Source organism: Erythrolamprus reginae, chromosome 9, assembly GCF_031021105.1.
Source record: "Erythrolamprus reginae isolate rEryReg1 chromosome 9, rEryReg1.hap1, whole genome shotgun sequence".
Classification (NCBI taxonomy): Eukaryota; Metazoa; Chordata; class Lepidosauria; order Squamata; family Dipsadidae; genus Erythrolamprus; species Erythrolamprus reginae.
In genome coordinates this window covers 56,199,394-56,220,153 of record NC_091958.1, presented here as the reverse complement: position 1 = coordinate 56,220,153, position 20,760 = coordinate 56,199,394, and the positions used below count along the sequence as shown (strand labels likewise).

At 42.9% G+C, this 20,760-nt stretch overlaps 2 protein-coding genes across 2 annotated transcripts in view; one reads left to right on the top strand and one right to left on the bottom strand.

Annotated features, from left to right (window-relative positions):
* CHLSN (cholesin) overlaps positions 1-20,760 on the bottom strand; it is a 108,016-nt gene that overhangs the window by 8,301 nt on the left and 78,955 nt on the right. Inside the window, 1 exon segment of the mRNA XM_070761399.1 lies at positions 3,973-4,163. Within this exon segment, the coding sequence (XP_070617500.1) occupies positions 3,973-4,163 (191 nt within the window).
* The window catches only part of GPR146 (G protein-coupled receptor 146), a 46,662-nt gene continuing 32,552 nt past the window's right edge, over positions 6,651-20,760 (top strand). The window contains exon 1 of the mRNA XM_070761397.1: positions 6,651-7,659. The gene's annotated coding sequence lies outside the window, so the exon portion shown is untranslated. The remainder of the gene's footprint in view (positions 7,660-20,760) is intronic.

Here is a 20,760-nt window from a genome sequence, read left to right as displayed (position 1 = left end):
AATTTGCAAAAGGGGGGGCCTGGTGGGAGCCCGTCCCACTCACCCCACAAACTCTGCATTTGCACAGCAAGGAGATAGCAAGGGGGAAGAACGTAAGAACCTAAGAAGAGCCCTGCTGAATGGGGCCAAAGCCCATCGAGTCCAGCATTCTGTGTCACACAGTGCCCCCCCCCACAGTGGTCCATGGGGATCTTGAGCAGGAAGAGAAGGCAAGACCCTCCCTTTCCCTTGACCCCCAACAAATGGGACCCAAGGGAACCCTGCCTGCCTCAACCAACATAGAGGTGGCACCTGAACATCTGTTTCAATATGGGGAGAAGGAAAGAAGGAAAGAAGGAAGGAAGGAAGGAAAAGGAAGGTTGGAAGGAAGAAAATGGAAGGAAGGAAGGAAGGAAAAGGAAGGAAGGAAGGAAGGAAAAGGAAGGAAGGAGGGAACATAAGAACATAAGAAGAGTCATGCTGAATCAGGCCAAAGCCCATTGAGTCCAGCATTCTGTGTCACACAGTGGCCCCCCAATTGTCCATCGGGATCTTGAGCAGGAAGAGAAGGCAAAACCCTCCCTTTCCCTCGACCCCCAACAAATGGGACCCAACCAACATAGAAACATAGAAGACTGACGGCAGAAAAAGACCTCCTGGTCCATTGAATTTGCCCTTATTACTATTTCCTGTATTTTATCTTAGGACGGATCTACGTTTATCCCAGGCAGGTTTAAATTCGGTTCCTGTGGATTTACCAACTACGTCTGCTGGATGTTTGTTCCAAGCATCTACTACTCTTTCAGTCAAATAATACTTTCTCACGCTGCTTCTGATCTTTCCCCCAACTGACCTCATATTGTGTCCCCTTGTTCTTGTGTTCACTTTCCTATTAAAAACACTTCCCTCCTGAACCTTATTTAACCCTTTAACATATTTAAATGTTTCGATCATGTCCCCCCTTTTCCCTTCTGTCCTCCAGACTAGACAGATGGAATTCACGAAGTCTTTCCTGATACGTTTTATGCTTAAGACCTTCCACCATTTTTGTAGCCCGTCTTTGGACCCGTTCAATTTGATCCATCTCTTTTTGTAGGTGAGGTCTCCAGAACTGGACACAGTATTATTCCAAATGGGGTCTCACCAGCGCTCTATATAGCGGGATAACAATCTCCCTCTTATCAGGCGATCGACTAAACAATGTCGTTTGGCGGGCCCCATGGGGAAGAGCCTTCTCTGTGGCGGCCCCAGCCCTCTGGAACCAACTCCCCCCGGAGATTAGAACTGCCCCCACCCTCCCTGTCTTTCATAAACTACTCAAGACTCATTTATGCCGCCAGGCATGGGGGAGTTAAGATATTCCTTCCCCCTAGGCCATTACAAGTTATGCATGGTATTTCTGTGTTTATGTTTGATTTTATTATAAGGGTTTTTAGTTGTTTTATTATTGGATTGTCACATGCTGTTTTTATCATCGTTGTTAGCCGCCCGGAGTCTGCGGAGAGGGGCGGCATACAAATCCAATAAATAAATAAATTAATAAGATTGCCTGGTTCATTTAATAACGGTTCGCCTAAGAACCCGGTCGTAAAACTGGGTATGACTACATTAAGAACCGCTTCGCTTAGCAGTGGAAATCTAGCTTCCTGTGGCTGTAATTTGAGGATTGTCTCTCCTCGCTTTCGGTTTGCTGGGCAGCCCAAAAATCAAGGGAAATAAAACAAGCCTCAATCTCCAATCGGTTCATAAATATTGTATATTTGTCTGCTGCAATTGCTCCATGCGAAGGGGAAGCCCGGGATTTATGCGTTTGTTTTTCAAACCAGAAAGCTCGTCTTGCGATAATCGCTAACAGACTTTCCCCGAGTAGCTATCAGCCCGTGACAGATAACCGCACATCCCTTCAAAACGGGCGAGGATTCCAGCTGCTCCCGAAAATTGTGTCGGAGAAACACAATTTGTGTTCTGCTTTCCCCTCCTGCTCTTTCGGAAGCCTGAATCCTCTCTGTCACTCAGGCTGGAACGCAATTAATTTCCTTCCAGCTGTACGGAATAGCGGACGCAGCCCTCGTTCCTAGAAGTCGGGACTCTGGTTCTAGGAAACTGAGTCATTCCGTGTGAAATGGACCAACCTCCAGCATACTACTGAAACTGCCGCGTTTACAGCTTCTAGAAGTTGGCCCAAAATGTCATTTTTGCCGACTCAGCGTTTTGCAAACTTTATTTGAGGTCTCCTAGAACTCCCAATTTTCAGTCTTTGGAACTAAAATTTTGCACAGCATGGTTTTATATCATAAAGAAACTATGTGCAAAATTTCGTCAAAATCTGAGATGGTAAGGTGGGGACCACTGGTCCACTTCACACGGAATGACCCACCTGCTAAAAGATGATGGAAACTGGGGCACTGGGCGGTAGATTGACCTTATGGGGAGACACTGCTTATATCCCATGGGGCCAGACGTGAAGCTTATTGGAGCCGCTCCGAGTCCGCATATAAATATTAATATTAATAATAATAATAATAATAATAATAATAATAATAATTATTATTATTATTATTATTATTATTATTATTATTATTATTATGTCAGTACAACACAGCAAACGAGATCACTATGCTGGATTTCGTATTTCATCACCAGTCGGGCGCTTCCCAAGCCCCTAGGATTGCGTGATGTAGCGGCGAATTATGTTTGCCGATCCCAGTAAAGTGGCCTTTTGCAATTGACAGATGGAGATTTTGTCAATTCCGATGGTTTTCAAATGTCTGCTGAGATCCTTTGGCACTGCGCCCAGTGTGCCAAGGACCACTGGGACCACTTTCACGGGCTTATGCCAGAGTCGTTGCAGCTCGATTTTTAGGTCTTCGTATTTCACTAATTTCTCTAACTGCTTCTCCTCAATTCTGCTGTCTCCTGGGATTGCGATGTCGATGATCCATACTTTCTTTTTCTCCACAATCAGGGTGTCTGGTGTGTTATGCTTCAGAATTCGATCAGTCTGAAGTCGGAAGTCCCACAGTAGTTTTGCTTGCTCATTTTCGACCACTTTTTCAGGCTTATGATCCCACCAGTTCTTTGCCACCGGTAAATTGTAGTTCCGGCACAAGTTCCAGTGGATCATCTGTGCCACAGCATCATGTCTATGCTTGTAGTCAGTCTGTGCGATCTTTTTGCAGCAGCTGAGTATGTGATCGATTGTTTCATCTGTTTCTTTACAGAGTCTGCACTTTGGAGCGTCTGTTGATTTTTCAATTCTGGCTTTGACAGCATTTGTTCTAATGGCCTGTTCTTGTGCCGCCAGTATTAGTCCTTCTGTCTCCTTTTTGAGTGTTCCACTTGTAAGCCATGACCAGGTCTTTTCTTTATCCACTTTGCCTTCAATCTTCTCCAAGAACTGGCCATGCAATGCTTTGTTCCGCCAACTGTCCATACGACATTGAGTTACATTTTTTCTGTACTGGTCCTTAGTTTGCTTCACCTTGAGAAGCTTCCTATTGTTGACCTCCATCAACACTGACTCTTTGCTTTCCTTCACATAGTCAGCTAATGCATGCTTTTCTTCTTCTACTGTCTATATTATTATTATTATTATTATTATTATTATTATTATTATTATTATTATTATTATTATTATTATTATTATACATAGCTCCCAGCGACCAATAAGGGCCCATAGAGACAAAAAGATATGGATCAAATTGAACGGTTACAAAGACGGGCTACAAAACATATAGAAATCCAAAATTAAAACATACTAAAAACTCCATTCAAGTAGAACGCTTGGCTACATAACTAGAGGTATAACAAGCAGGAAGAGGGAGATTGTGATCCCGCTGTATAGAGCGCTGGTGAGACCCCATCTGGAATAATGCTGTGTCCAGTTCTGGAGACCTCACCTACAAAAAGAGACGGGAAATGGTTCTAAGTGCAGCCCAGGAATATTTCTACTCATTGCCCGGGAGAGAACTTTGCAAAAAGGGCCAAACTTACGTGGTCAAATAGTCCAGCGCCAGCTCTGACCCCGATGGCTTCTTTGGCTGGTTCTTCTCGGCCCCAACCGCTGCCTCTCGCATTAATTTCTTCTGGGCTTTGTTACGCTCCTTCTTCAGCTTTCGTTCCAATATCCTCTTCTCCTCGGGAGAAAGTTCTTCTTCTATCTCCCCTTCCTCTTGTTTTTCCACCTAAGAACCAAGAGAACAAACTTAGTCCACAGGTCCATTACATACGACCCATACCTGTGAGGAGCAGCACCTGAAAAGAGGTTAGTGAACCTTTCACCTTGAATTGACTATTGAGACGAAGGTAGACCTTCCTTCCTTCCTTCCTACCTACCTACCTACCTACCTATCTCCCTTTTATTTCCTTCTTCCTATTCCATCCCTCCCTCCCTTCCCTCTTTTCCTTCCTTCCTTCTTTCCTTCCTTTCTTCCTTCTATTCATTATTTTATTTCCTTCTTCCTATTCTATCCCTCCCTCCCTTTCCTTCCTTCCTTCCTCCCATTTATTTCTTCCTATTCCATCCTCCTCTCCTATCTCTCTTTTCCTTCCTTCCTTCCATTCATCCATCCATCCAATATGTAATCTTTCCTTCCTTCCTATCTATCTTTCTCCCTTTTATTTCCTTCTTCCTATTCCATCCCTCCCTCTTTTCCTTCCTTCTATTCATTCTTTTATTTCCTTCTTCCTATTCTATCCCTCACTCTCCTTCCTTCCTTCCATTTCTTTCTTCCTATTCCCTCCTTCTCTCCCTTCCCTCCTATCTTTCTTTTCCTTCCTTCCATCCTTTCATCCATCCATCCATCCATCCTTCCATCCATCCATTGATTGCAGTAGCACTTAGAGTTATATACAGCTTCATAGGGCTTCACAGCCTTTACTAAGAAACTTACAGAGTCGGCATATTGCCCCCAACAATGTGGTCATGCATCTACGTGATGAAATTTCATTTTAATGTATGCCATTAGTGTACACTCAAAATGAGAGTAAAGTTATTCTACTCTTTTCTGCTCATGGACGAGCAATCTAGACTAACATTTCGTCCCAATCAGCAAAACACAATAGAATATGAATGTTAAAAAGATCTACATATAAATGCCAATGTCTAGGCCAATGTAATCATTTGTTTATATTAAATATACTGCTCAAAAAATAAATAAAGAGAACACTCAAATAACAGACCCTAGATCTGAATGAATGAAATATTCTCATTGTTCTGTACAAAGTTGAATGTGCACAACAGCAGGTGAAATTGACTGTCAATCAGTGTTGCCTCCTAAGTGGACAGTTTGATTTCACCAAAGTTTGACCGACTTGGAGTTACATTCTGTTGCTTAAGTGTTCCCTTTATTTTTTTTGAGCAGTGTATGTGTATATATAGATTTTCCTGGCTCTCAAAACACAGGGCAAAGAAATCAAAAACACAAAACTCCAAACACACACACACACACACAAAAACCCCGCCCGCCCTTTTCGGGTCCAAAAGATGAGAGATATCAGGAATATTGTTTCAAATTTGCAGCTTGTAGTTTTACATAGAGAAACCACCGCTGATGCATTTTGGGAAGGAAAAAGCAAGAGAAGAAATGACAGGAACGGATATAAAGGAAGCTCACGTTACAGAGACACTGGGACCACGCTGTGATTTTAGATTGGTAGAACTGGAGCGCGGTCAATGGTGGGTTTTGTGCGCTGAATATTCATTACAATGAGTTAAGCAGATATCCTGGAAAGCTGGAGAAATACACGGGGAACGGTCGGCTTCAAGCCTGACCCAAGAGAAATGCCCGTTTCCTGGACTCTCCGATAAATGTTTTTAAAAGGCTGCCTGATTATCCTTCCTTTGATTGGAGATTTAATAAATCTGAAGACCCTTTAACAAGGCAGGATACACACCCACGGGTAATTCCTTTTTAAAAATATATATATATTCACACTTGGCCAATAAAGAATTCTATTCTATTCTATTCTACATTTCTATTATCTTCTATTCTATTCCATTCCATTCTATTTTAATATTCTATTCTATTCTTCATTTCTATTATTTTATTCTATTCTACTTTACTCCAATATTCTATTTTATTCTATTCTTCAATTCTATTATCTTATTCTATTCTACTCTAATATTCTATTCTTCATTTCTATTATTTTATTCTATTCTACTCTAATATTCTATCTATTCTATTCTATTCTTCATTTCTATTATCTTATCTTATCTTATCCTATCCTATCCTATTCTACTCTAATATTCTATACTATTCTTCAATTCTATTATCTTATTCTATTCTATTCCACTCTAATATTCTATTCTATTCTTCATTTCTATTATTTTATTCTATTCTATTCTACTTTAATATTCTATTCTATTCTTCATTTCTATTATCTTATTCTATTCCATTCTAATATTCTATTCTATCCTATCCTGTCACCCCCAGAAGGAGGCTAAGCCGAGAGCTGGGGGTTTCATGCCCAACCTAGCCACCTTTTGCCTGGGTTTCAAACCCAGCTCTGCCTGCTTTCATTCCGCACGCAGCTCTCGGACCGGAGCCTCCGGGTTTGAACAGGGAAGCCAGTGTGTGGGCAAGCTACGTGCTTGGCCCGAATCTCAGCCTTCTCCTGGTTGCGCAAGGGCCTCGCGGTTGCTGACCCTGCTGACCCTAAGTGGGGCGACCGGGAGTCACAAGTGGCCTTGAACTTCTGCGGAGGCATTTCCAGGGGAGAGGGGAGAGCGGTCAAGAAGCTTAGAAGACTTTCAAGGTTTTGGGGAAAACCAGCCAAGGATGGGGAAGGGAAGGGGGAAGGCCACCTCTCCTGCCAACGGGGAGGAGGAGGAGGAGGGGGAGGACCACGGAGAAGGCAGCCGGCTGCCTGCCAACGAACTCTGCTGTGTGTGATTGACGGAGCTGGTTTTCTTTAATGAAAGCCAGGGTTTATTCGGAGAGCTGACCCAGCCCCCAGTGACTGAAATCAATAAAAACAGTTGGGCGAGGGGCCCGGGGTGGGGGAGGACAACCCAGCCCCCCCTCCCTTCTCCCTTCTCTCCTCCAGTTTCCCCCTTGGCTTGGCTTCCCACTTTCTCCTCTCTTGGAAAAGTTGAAACTCCGGTATAAACTATGTGCTTTTTTCCCTGAGCTGCGAGGATTCTCTCCCCTACCTCTGTTTTTACTTCTCCCCCTCTTTTTTTTTCACCCCTTTGTTTTCGCTGGACTGAAGGTTTGGCTTTGCTGAACTCTCCCCATCGTCCGGCAAAAGTTCTCTTCTTTCTCTTCTTCGTTTACTCCCCCCCCCCCTTTTGAAAGAAATGCAAGAATTGTTTTGGAACAAGCGGAGATCGTATCCGGATGCCTTTGCTGACCTGATCTTAACTCTTTCGGAGAAAGCTAAAATGATAATAATAATAATAATAAATTAAATAAAAACAAAAGGGTTTTGGCAGGAGAGAAGGAGGAAATGAGACCCAGTTCAGAGCTGGGGAGGAAAGGAGATAAAACAACAGAAGCAACAACACAGAAACCACTATTGAAAGAAGGGAGATGTGTGGGATTTTATTTCCTGGAAAAGAAGAATCCGCAGTTGTCGATGTGTTGAAAATGGCTGCAGAAACACACTGGACGAGGTGATTTGGTCCCAAACGCAGAACGAGAAAACCACCTGGTGTTAAGACTTCGGCCCCTGTTCTTGGTAAGTCCCTTCAGATATATTTTTAATTTTTATCCATGGGGTCAACACCGGGAATCAAACCACTTGGTCACTTTTATTGTCGTCCTCTAACCCAAGAAATGCTTTGAATGTGCCTTCCTTTCTTTCCCTTGTTCTTTAAAGTCCAAGGGTGTAAACAAAGCAGGATTTTTATGGAGGGTTTGGCCAAGAAAGCTGTCAACGGAAGGAAGGGCCAAGTAGGCGTGGAACCCCTCCCCAAGGGAATCGATCCCTTTTCATTCGTGGTTTTGCCCTGTTAAAAGTTTAACTTGGGTTATTGACAAGCGCTCGGCTGACGGAAACCTTAGAAACACAGAAACATAGAAGACTGACGGCAGAAAAAGACCTCCTGGTCCATCTAGTCTGCCCTTATACTATTTCCTGTATTTTATCTTGCAATGGATATATGTTTATCCCAGGCATGTTTAAATTCAGTGACTGTGGAGTGCAGTACTGCAGGCTCCTTCAGCTAACTGATAGCTGTAGTTCAGCAGTTCAAATCGCACCACTGGCTCAAGGTTGACTCAGCCCTCCATCCTTCCAAGGTGGGCCAAAGGGGGACCCAGATGGTTGGGGTCAAGGGGCTGATTCTGTAAACCATGGTATATAAGTCTAAACACTATTGCTCTTCCCTCCTTCCTTCCTTCCTTCCCTCCTCCCTCCCTCCTTCCTTCCATCCTTCCTTCCTCCTTCCTTCCTTCCTCCCTCCCTCCCTCCCTCCCTCCTTCCTGGGTAAAATGAGGACCCAGATTGTTGGGGTAAGAGGCTGATTGTGTAAACCACTTAGAGAGAGTTGTAAAAGCATTATGAAGCATTATATAAGTCTAAATGCTATTGTCATTATTCTACTTTTCACACCGAATCTTTTGAGAAGCTGAGCCAAAGAACACGGTGTAGCAAGGCAGGACAAATTTAACGTGGGACAAGTTTAATGAAAAGAAGAACTCTGGGTGACATGGTAAAAGGTATTCCAGGATTTGAGGGGCTTACAAAAAGAAGAGGAAGGGCTCAAATTTTCCAAAGCCACTGAAGAAGGCAGGACAAGAAGCAATGGAGGGAAACTAATCAAGGGGAGAAGCAACTTAGAACTAAGGAGACATTTTCTGACAGTTAGAACCATTAATCAGTGGAACCCCTTGCCTCCAGAAGCTGTGAATTATTATTATTATTTATTAAATTTATATGCCGCCCCTCTCCATAGACTCCGTATGCCCCAACACTGGAAGTTTTTAAGATGATGTTGAATAACCATCTGTCTGAAGTGGTGTAGGGTTTCCTGCCTAAGCATGGCGTTGGACTAGAAGACCTCCAAGTGTTGGGGCATTCACAACTTCTGGTGGCAAGCTGTTCCGATGATCAACTGTTCTAACTGTCAGGCAATTCCTCCTTAGTTCTAAGTTACTTCTCTCCTTGTTTAGTTTCCACCCATTGCTTCTTGCTCTACCTCCAGGTGCTTTGGAGAATAGGTTGACTCCTTCTTCTTTGTGGCAACCACTGAGATATTGGAAAGCTGCTATCGTGTCCCCCCTGGTCCTTCTTTTCATTAAACCGGACTATTCATTAAACTCTTTGCCAAACGTGGTCAAGTAAGGTGAACTAATCCACATTTCTCTTCAAACAAGGATGAGAACATTCTAAACCAGGGCTCTCCAAACTTGGTAACTTTCAAGACCCAGGGGAAGAGCCTTCTCTGTGGTGGCCCCGACCCTCTGGAACCAGCTCCCTCCAGAGATCAGCACTGCCCCCACCCTCCTTGCCTTTCGTAAGCTCCTTAAAACCCACCTCTGTCGTCAGGCATGGGGGAACTGAGATATCCCTTTCCCCCTAGGCCTATACAATTTATGCATGGTATGTTTGTGTGTATGTTTTGCTTTTTAATAAGGGTTTTTTAATTATTAAACATTAGATTTGTTACATGCTGTTCTACTATTGTTGTTAGCTGCCCCCGAGTCTGTGGAGAGGGGCGGCATACAAATCAAATCAAATCAAATCAAATCAAATCATTTATTTATTTATTTGTTTGTTTGTTTGTTTGTTTGTTTGTTTATTTATTTATTTTATTTTATTTTATTTTATTATTTAGATTTGTATGCCGCCCCTCTCCGCAGACTCAGGGCGGCTCACAACAGAATAAAACAATTCATGACAAATCTAAATTATAGTTTAAAATATTTAAAAACCCCATTTACTAAACAAACATACATACAAACATACCATGCATAAATTGTATATGCCTGGGGGAGATGTCTCAGTTCCATCAAATCAAATCAAATCAAATCAAATCAAATCATTTATTATTTAGATTTGTATGCCGCCCCTCTCCGCAGACTCGGGGCGGCTCACAACAGAATAAAACAATTCATGACAAATATAAATTATAGTTTAAAATATTTAAAAACTCCATTTACTAAACAAACTGAAACATCTCCCCCTTGCCCATGTTGTTTTGGTGTTAGATTGATTGCATGCGTGTTTTAATATTCTGGGGTTGTTTTTATGAATTTTTAGCTTAAAATTGTCATTGGATTGGTGGGTATTGGATTTGTTATTATGTATTGTTTCTATCTTGTTGTGAGCCGCCCCGAGTTTTCGGAGAGGGGCGGCATATAAATCCAATAAATCTAATCTAATCTAATCAAACATACATACAAACATACCATGCATAAATTGTACAGTGATCCCTCGAGTTTCGCGATCTCGATCATCGCGAAACGCTATATCGCGATTTTTCAGAAAATATTAATTAAAAAATACTCCACTCTTCTCTCTCTCTCTTTCTTCCTCTCTCTCACTCTCTTCCTTCCTTTCTCATCTCTTTCTTTCCTTCTCTCTCTTTCTCTATCTCTCCCCCTCTTGCTCGCCCTCTTTTTCTCACTTTCCCTCTCACGTGCACCGAGCGGCGGGCAGGCGGGCAGGCAGGCGGTGGACAAGCGGTGGGCGGGCAAGCGGCGGGCGGACAAGCGGCGGGTGGACAAGTGGCGGACAAGCGGCGGGCGGACAAGCGGCGGACAAGCGGCGGGCAGGCGGGCAGGCAGGCGGCGGACAAGCGGCGGGCGGACAAGCGGCGGACAAGCGGCGGGCAGGCGGCGGGCAGGCGGGCAGGCAGGCGGCGGACAAGCGGCGGGCGGACAAGCGGCGGACAAGCGGCGGGCGCGGCAGCAGCGAGGAGCCGAAGATCGGGGTTTCCCCTTTGCGTGGGCGGCGGGGAAACCCCAATCTTCGGCTCCTCGCTGCTGTGGCGCTGCCGAGCAGATCAGCTGCTGGGCGGCGGAAGGAACCTTCCCTGGGTCTTCCCAGGTGCAGAAGTAAAAACACCATCTGCGCATGCGCGGCCATGGAAAAAAGGGTGCGCATGCGCAGATGGTGTTTTTACTTCCGCACCACTATATTGCGAAAAATCGAGTATCGCGAGGGGTCTTGGAACGTAACCCTTGCGATACTCGAGGGATCACTGTATATGCCTGGGGGAGATGTCTCAGTTCCCCCAAATCAAATCAAATCAAATCAAATCAAATCAAATCAAATCAAATCAAATCAAATCAACAAACAAACAAACAAACAAACAAACAAGACTTGTGCACTTCAACTCCCAGAATTCGAAATCCACAGTTAAGACTTGTTGCCAAGTCTGAAGTTGGCAAGTTAGGAGACGCTTGTTTCTAAACCATTCTTCTGAATCTGCAGCCTGATTCAACCGGGACACCGGATACTGCCAACCATTCATGATCTTCCCGTAGAGAAACGATTCCCGCATCTCCCTCCACGCTGCAATTTCGCTCATGCTGATTCCCAACACGTACCGATGCCTTAAAACCCTTTTTAGCTGGTGGAGGGGGGCTGGGGAATAGACAGGTCTTCTGGTCGACTTGTTTCTCCAAGGCTGCAAATCTCAGGTTTTATTAGAAAGACATCTTTTGTGATCATCAACAGATCTTACTTCTGTAACATGAGGTTTAGGCTTCCAGAAGAGTAGAACGTGTGCCTTTACTTCAATTAGATACCATATTTTTCGGAGTATAAGACGCACCTTAGTTTTTGGGGAGGAAAATAGGGAAAAGGTTCTGCTTAGCAGGTATTCATCTGGCTAGTGTCCTTAGTCTGGTCAGCTTCAGCACATTATTATATCCTCTGGTTAGAGCTTTAAAAAACATTCTTCGCAGAGAGTAACAATGAAAGAGCTTGCAAGCCAGTAAGTGCTGGGAACATTGCTAGCACCTGGTTAGGGCTGGGGGAAAAAAGCTACATTCAGAGCATAAGATGCACCCAAATTATCAGCCTTAAAGGAGGGAGGAAAAAGGTACATCTTATACTCCAAAAATATGGTAGATATCTTGTCAAAGAAGCCCTCAACACATTTTTGATCGGAAGAGAAAAGGCTTGGTTGGATGGAGGCTACTTCTTGATTCCTTGACTGGACACATTCTCAACTTAACAGAAATTAAATTGTAGACCTTGAATTGTGGTGTTTACCCACCATGGTGGGCTGGGGAAGTGGCCTGGTACCAGTCGGATGGTCTCTATATATTTTGGAAAATACCATGTCCTGTTCAAGAGAGTTGGCCAATATTTAATTTCCAAAGAGAGCTGTGAGAACTCTAGTTTCTTCCAAGGCACCTTAAAAAGTAATCTTATCCCGGCCTTATCTTTCGCTCGTGGGAGAACCAGCCATCAGCAGCACGTCTGGACCCAGGAAAGCCCTTCGCTCAGCCACAAGAGGTTCAGTTGCGCAAGAGGGATGCGTCCCTGGAACGTGTGTTTGTACAGTTTGGCAGGATTGCCAAATGTTCTTTCGCGTCGCATGGCTGACTCCGGAGGATAAATAAAGGCAGGAAAGAGGGTTGCACAAGCTGAACCTCCGATGGTTCCTCTCTCTCTCTCTCTCTCTCAATCTAGGTCAATGTCCTGTTTTGTTTAGGGAACAAGACACAATTATCCTCCGCGCTAACAGATGAAGTCTCCAAGGGACGGCACGTTTTATTGCTCACAGGTGGAAATTCAGGCTTGGATTTTGTTTTATTTTAGTTTACTTTTAGCTTTATGCTTTGCTTTCTCCTTTGCTTTCCTTTCTCTTGTCCTTTCCTTTCTCTTTTCCTTTCCATTCCTTTCTTTTTCTTTTTCTTTCCTTTCTCTTTTCCTTTCCATTCCTTTCTTTTTCTTTTTCTTTCCTTTCTCTTTTCCTTTCCATTCCTTTCTTTTTCTTTTTCTTTCCTCTCTCCTTTCTTTTCTCTTTTCCTTTCCATTCCTTTCTTTTTCTTTTCCTTTCCTTTCTCCTTTCCTTTCTCTTTTCCTTTCCATTCCTTTATTTCTCTTTTTCTTTCCTTTCTCCTTTCTTTTCTCTTTTCCTTTCCATTCCTTTCTTTTTCTTTTCCTTTCCTTTCTCCTTTCCTTTCTCTTTTCCTTTCCTTTCCTTTCTGCTTTCCTTTTTCCATTTCCTTCATTATTCCTCCTTTTTCCTTTCCTTTCTGCTTTCCTTTCTTTCCTCCTTTCTTTAACTTTCCTTTTCTTTGGCTACTCGTACCCTTCAGTTACATTTTGACAGGCTAGTTCAGACTGGAGGCCCAGAACAGGCTTTGGTTCTCCAGAAACAGCTGGATGGCTGCATCTTTGGGTCTAGACAGCTGAAAATTCTGAGTGTGGCATTCAACCTTCACAGGCAAAACTTCATTTTAACTTATTTATTTATTAGATTTGTATGCCGCCCCTTTCCGTGGACTCAGAGCGGCTCACAACACAATAAAACAATTCATAACAAATCTAATAATATACAATTTAAAATTTAAAATATTTTAAAAACCCCATTTTTAAGCAGACATACAAACAAACATACCGTACATAAATTATATAGGCCCGGGGGAGATATCTAAGTTCCCCCATGCCTGACGACAAAGGTGGGTTTTGAGGAGTTTACGAAAGGCAAGGAGGGTGGGGGCAGTCCTAATCTCTGGGGGGAGCTGGTTCCAGAGGGTCAGGGCCGCCACAGAAAAGGCTCTTCCTCTGGGGCCCGCCAACCGACATTGTTTAGTTGACGGGACCCGGAGAAGGCCAACTCTGTGGGACCTAAGTGGTCACTGGGATTCGTGCGGCAGAAGGCGGTCTCGGAGATATTCTGGTCTGGTGCCATGAAGGGCTTTAAAGGCCATAACCAACACTTTGAATTGTGACCGGAAACTGATCGGCAACCAATGCAGACTGTAGAGTGTTGGTGTGACATGGGCATATTTGGGAAAGCCCATGATTGTTCTCGCAGCTGCATTCTGCACGATCTGAAGTTTCCAAACACTTTTCAAAGGTAGCCCCATATTTCCCCCCAAAATATTCAGAGGTTGACTAAATGGGAACATGTAGTATATATCAGACACAGAGATAAATTCACACAGATCTCTGGCTTTAAAAAGTTCTTCTTTTTGGTACAAAAGTCAAGAACGGGTTTCATTTATAATGGGATTCACCCTTTAGACTAAGCCATGATCTGCTTGGTTTTGGGCGAGGCTTGTTCAACAAACTGTGATTAGAGTGGGATTCTTGTGCTCTCGGGGGCTCGGCTGTTTTCTTGCAGACATTTCATAACCCAGCTAGGTAACATCATCAATGCTAAGAGAGGGTTTTTTTGAAAGGAGGAGGAGGAGGAGGAGGAAGAGGAGAAAGGGGGACTATGGAGTCCTTGATGTTTTCTGATTGTTGTGGGTTTTTTGTCGAGTTTGGAGCAGTTCACTTAAGTTTGTACCTGTTGTGTGCTCGTGTGTCGTTGTGGTTGAAGCTGAAGTAGTCGTTGACAGGAAGGACATTGCAGCAGATGATTTTATGGGCTGTGCTTAGGTCGTGTTTGTGGTGATGTAGTTCTAAGCTTTCTAAACCCAGGATTGTGAGTCTAGTTGTGTAGGGGATTCTATTGCGAGTGAAGGAGTGGAGGGCTGTTCTGGTAAAGTATCTCTGGACGTTTTCTAGAGTGTTTATGTTCGAAATGCAATGTGGGTTCCAGATAGAAGAGCTGTATTCAAGGATTGGTCTGGCGAAAGTTTTGTATGCTCTGGTTAGTAGTGTGAGATTACCGGAGCAGAAGCTACGTAGGATTAAGTTAACAACTCTTGAAGCCTTTTGGGTGATGTGGGCTTTGACACTTAGGTCATTAGATAGATATGTTTTTATAACAATGTATTTTAAATTAGTTTTTTTTAAAGTTTTTAGCATTAGATTTGTATTTATATTGTATTGCTGTTATGTTGTGAGCCGCCCCGAGTCTTTGGAGAGGGCAGCATATAAATCTAATAAATTATTAAATTATTATTATTATTATTATTTGGGACAAGGTAAGATGATATATGGCAAGTAGGATCCGAGACCAAGCTATAAGAAACAAGTTGGAATCACTCTATAATATGTAAAGAAATATTTCACTTGGGTTTAAATGATTTATACAAGAAATACCCCCAACTGGTGGTGGGGTATGATTGATTGTCTGGTGGTGGGATCACTGAGCATATGTTATATGTAACATTCATTCATTCATTCATTCATTCATTCATTCATTCATTCATTTATTATTTGGATTTGTATGCCGCCCCTCTCCACAGACTTGGGGCGGCTCACAACAAGACACAGCACATCATGACAATCCAAATAGATTTAAAATATTTAAAAAGATTTAAAAAGAACCCCATTTACTAACAAACACACACACAAACATACCATGTATAAATTGAACATGCCCGGGGGAGGTGTTTCAGTTCCCCCATGCCTGACGACAAAGGTGGGTTTTAAGGAGTTTACGGAAGGCAGGGAGAGTAGGGGCAGTCCTAATCTCTGGGGGGAGTTGGTTCCAGAGAGTCGGGGCTGCCACAGAGAAGGCTCTTCCCCTGGGGCCCACCAACCGACATTGTTTAGTTGACGGGACCCGGAGAAGGCCCACTCTGTGGGACCTAATCGGTCGTTGTGTGTGTGTTTTATATTATAAAAATCTTATTTATTTATTTATTTTTTAAAAAATTATTATTTAATAGGCGTATTCCAAGGTCTTTTACAGAGTGAGGGTTGTATGCAAGGTCTTGTTTGTTCATTTTGTATTTGGTGTTCTGATTCTTTTTGCCAATGTGTGGGACAGAGCAATTTTTGGTTGAGGCTTGGAGTTGCCAGATGTTGCATGGGTACAAGTTCCCCTCTCTGGCTTCCCTATTCATTGTGCATCTTTCGATGGCGGGTGATGAAATCTGGTCCATCCCACAAAGCTTTCTTCCCGGCGCGGAGAGAAGCTGTATCTCAAGTGTCAGGGCATGGGAGAAGTTCAACCACGGGGCATCTGTTAAACAGCTGTGGGTCAGGCCGTCTGGCAGTCCGGGCACAGATGCTCTCGTCTTCGTATCTCGCCTGCCTACACCTACGCTCGCAGCAACAGATGTGCGCGCAGGGAAGCCAAAAACCGACAGATTTTAATTTCAGGAATGGCATGCGCCCACCCACAAATAGACAGACGGCAGGCTAAATGCCGCGCATAACGCTGGTCTGATGCATCTTGGGGGGTTAGTAGGATTCTTTACTAATACTTTGAAAATCTGCACCTCTATCACTGTCTGGTTTGGTGCTGCAACCCAACAAGACCGACACAGACTTCAGAGGAGAATCAGAACTGCAGAAGAAGCAATGGCTGCCAACCTGCCTTCCATTGAGGACCAGTAGATTGCACAAGTCAGAAAGAGGGCGGTTGAAATATTGACCGACCCTTCACATTTATTTATTTGTTTGTTTATTTGTTTGTTTATTTATTTAATTCGTATGGCGCCCCTCTACTTAGACTCAGGGCGGCTCACAACAGTAATAGAAAAAAACAATGTACAATACAAATCTAATAATTAAAACTAAAAACCCATAATTTAAGAAAACATACACACAACATACCATACATAAACAGTATAGGCCTGGGGAAGTTCACATCCTGGACACAAACTGTTTCAACTCCTACCCTCAAAACGTCACTACAGAGCCCTGCACACCAAGGACAGTTTTTTCCCCAAACGCCATCACTCTGCTAAACAAATAATTCCCTCAACACTGTCAAACTATTCACTAAGTCTGCACTACTATTACTACTAGTTTTTTCTCATCATTCCTATCACCCATTTCCTCCCACGTAGGACTGTATGGCTGTAACTTGTTGCTTATATCCTAAGATTTTTATTAATATTGATTGTTTCTTCATTGCTTATTTGACCCCTATGACAATCATTGTGTTGTACCACATGATTCTTGACAAATGTCTCTTTTTCTTCTATGTACAGTGAGAGCATATGCACCAAGACAAATTCCTTGTGTGTCCAATCACACTTGACCAATAATGAATTCTATTCTATTCTATTCTATTCTATTCTATTCTAGACAAATGTATTTTTTCTTTTATGTACACTGAGAGCATCTGCACCAAAGACAAATTCCTTGTGTGTCCAATCACACTTGACCAATAATGAATTCTATTCTATTCTATTCTATTCTATTCTATTCTAGACAAATGTATTTTTTCTTTTATGTACACTGAGAGCATCTGCACCAAAGACAAATTCCTTGTGTGTCCAATCACACTTGGCCAATAAAAAATTCTATTCTATTGAAAAATGCAACCTTTTCTTCTATCAATGCTTTCTCCTATGCGTTCGCAGTGATGGAGAACCTATGGCACGGGGGCCACAGGTGGCACGCGGAGCCATAGCTGCTGGCACACAAGCCATTGTCCTAGCTCAGTCGTATTTCCGGCAGGAGTGTTTAGAGTGGTTCACTTTAAGTTTGTATCTGTTGTGTGCTCGTGTGTTGTTCTGGTTGAAGCTGAAGTGGTCGTTGACAGGAAGGACGTTGTAGCAGATGATTTTATGGGCTGTGCTCAGGTCATGTTCGTGGTGACGTAGTTCTAAGCTTTCTAAACCTAGGATTGTAAGTCCAGTTGCGTAGGGGATTCTGTTGCGAGTGGAGGAGTGGAGGGCTCTTCTCGTAAAGTATCTCTGGACATTTTCTAGAGTGTTTATGTCCGAAATGCGGTGTGGGTTCCAGACAGTTGAGCTGTATTCAAGGATTGGTCTGGCAAAAGTTTTGTATGCTCTGGTTAGTAGTGTGAGATTACCGGAGCAGAAGCTACGAAGGATTAGGTTAACAACTCTTGAAGCCTTTTTGGTGATGTTGTTGCAGTGGGCTTTGGCACTAGGTCATTTGATATGGTTTATCTTAAGAAAGGGACCCTTCTCCTAAAATGCTGTGAAATATATGTATAGTGTTGCCTTGATTTTCGTGGGAGATGCGTTCCAAGACCGACCGCAAAAGTCGAATTTATGCAAAGTAGAGATGCGGAAGTAAATACACTATTTTTGGCTAGGAACAGTGTCACAAGCCTTCCCTTAGCACTTTAAACCCCTAAATTACAATTTCCCATTCCCTTAGCAACCATTTAGATTATTACTCACCATGTTTATTTATTAAAGTTTATTTAAAAAAATGTTTTTTAAAGGCAAAACCGCAAAGTACTTTTTAATTAATATTTTTGAAAAACCATGGTATAGACGTTTTGCGAAGTTCGAACCCACGAAAATCGAGGGAACACTGTATATGAATTGCACTTTTCCTACATCCTGAGTTATTTACCACTTTAAACGTTTGTTTGTTTATGTTTGTTTGTTTATGTTTATTTAGATTTGTATGCCGCCCCTCTCCGCAGACCCGGGGCGGCTCACAACAAAGTGAAAAACAATTTACAACAAATCTAAATTTCTACTAAAAACATTTAAAAACCCCAAAAACGGTTTACATCCCACTTTTCACTGATAGGCGTTTAAGTTGCAGGAGTAGCTTAAGAACCAAACCCACCCACCCACACCCACCCAGTGAAAGTACAATTTAAAACCCTGTGCTGTGTGAGATGACCCTGCTCTAACCTCTTCTGGCCATTTTTTTTTTCTTCTTTTATGTAACCCGTTTTGGCTGCCCGAGTTATTCTTTCCAGCTCATTTTATGCATTCTTCGGTTGTACTTAATTTCCTGCCCATGAGGAACAGCCAAACAAGTTCGGGAAAGACCAGACTCGCCAGTTGGGAGATCATAAGAGCTCTGAGCTTCCTTGGGGAAATAACGTTCCTTCGTGGCAGAGATGTGATTGGCTTCCTGTAGGTTGGTTTGTGGATGGGCATCGCGCAAAGTTTCCATCCCGTTCCATCCATCCATTTATTCATTGATTGATTTATTGATTTGATTTGATTTGTATGCCGCCCCTCTCCGAAGACTCGGGGCGGCTAACAACAATAAAAAAGACAATGTAAACAAATCTAATATTAAAAATAATCTAAAAAACCCCAATTTAAAGAACCAACCATACATACAAGCATCCCATGCATAAACTCTATAAGCCTAGGGGGAGGGAAATTTCAATTCCCCCATGCCTGACGACAGAGGTGGGTTTTAAGGAGCTTGCGAAAGGCAAGGAGGGTGGGGGCAACTCTGATATCTGGGGGGAGCTGGTTCCAGAGGGTCGGGGCCGCCACAGAGAAGGCTCTTCTCCTGGGTCCCACCAAACGACATTGTTTAGTCGAGAGAAGGCCAACTCTGTGGGACCTAACCGGTCGCTGGGATTTGTGCGGCTGAAGGTGGTCCCAGAGATATTCTGGTCCGATGCCATGAAGGGCTTTATAGGTCATAACCCATCTACCCATCCTTCTATCTATTCATCTATCCATCCTTCTATCCATCCATCTACCCATCCATCCTTCTATCCAACCATCCATCCATCTACCCATCCTTCTATCCATCCTTCTATCCATCCATCTACCCATCCATCTTTCTCATAAAGAATTCTTACCCAAGGAAAATATTATTGGTCCTTAATTCTCGTACCGATCCTTCCTAATATAAATTTTGTGGGATTCTGGCAATAACTTGAACCATCCCAAAATAATTCTCGTTTTCACTTGGGTCATTTTCACCCTGATACGGACAGACCCAGTTTGAGGGTAGGGATGTTTGGAGATGGAGATGAACCCATCAAAGCCTGTCAGAGGAGGAAAAAAACCCTCCCGGTGGCTCAGCAGAATTTAGCATTGAGCAAGGGATTCCTTCATAGCCACACGGTCTTGTTTGTTCCTTTGAGTGAGAGACACATGTAAATGCAAAATTGGAACGAATGCCTTAAAGATATTATTAGCTTTAATTTATGCAAAGGCAAGAAAAAATGTTGTCAACACAAACCAGGCTACTTAAATACCTCTTGTAATGAGTGTAAATTAATCCTGAGCAAGCAACTATTCTCATAGACAAGGTATTCAAAAACAATTATCTCTCCTTCTTCTTCTTAGTTGGGGGAAAGATCAGAAGCAACGTGAGAAAATATGATTTGACGGAAAGAGGAGTAGTAGATGCTTGGAACAAACTTCCAGCAGACGTGGTTGGTCAATCCACAGGAACTGAATGTAAACATGCCTGGGATAAACTTATATCCATCCTAAGATAAAATACAGGGAATAGTATAAGGGTAGACTAGATGGACCAGGAGGTCTTTTTCTGCCGTCAATCTTCTAGGTTTCTTAAATATTATTTGACTGAAAGAGGAGTAGATGCTTGGAACAAATGTCCAGCAGACGTGGTTGGTAAATCCACAGGAACTGAATGTAAACATGCCGGGGATAAACATAGATCCATCCTAAGATAAAATACAGGGAATAGTATCAGGGCAGACTAGATGGACCAGGAGGCCTTTTTCTGCCGTCAATCTTCTATGCTTCTATGAATGAAGAAGGAAGGAAAGAAAGAAAGAGAAGGAAGGATGAGAAGGAAGGAAGGAAGGAAGGAAGGAAGGAAGGAAGGAAGGAAGGAAGGAAAGAAGGAAGAATCCACAGTAACTGAATGTAAACATGCCTGGGATAAACATATATCCATTGTAAGATAAAATCCAGGAAATAGTATAAGGGCAGACTAGATGGACCAGGAGGCCTTTTTCTGCCGTCAGCCTTCTATGTTTCTACCCCTGGATTATTGATCGTTAAAAGATGGTGATGATGATTGTGACTTGTGTCACCTCTTCTGGCCTTCTCAAAAGAAGATCGAGGAGAAAAAAGGGCTACTAGT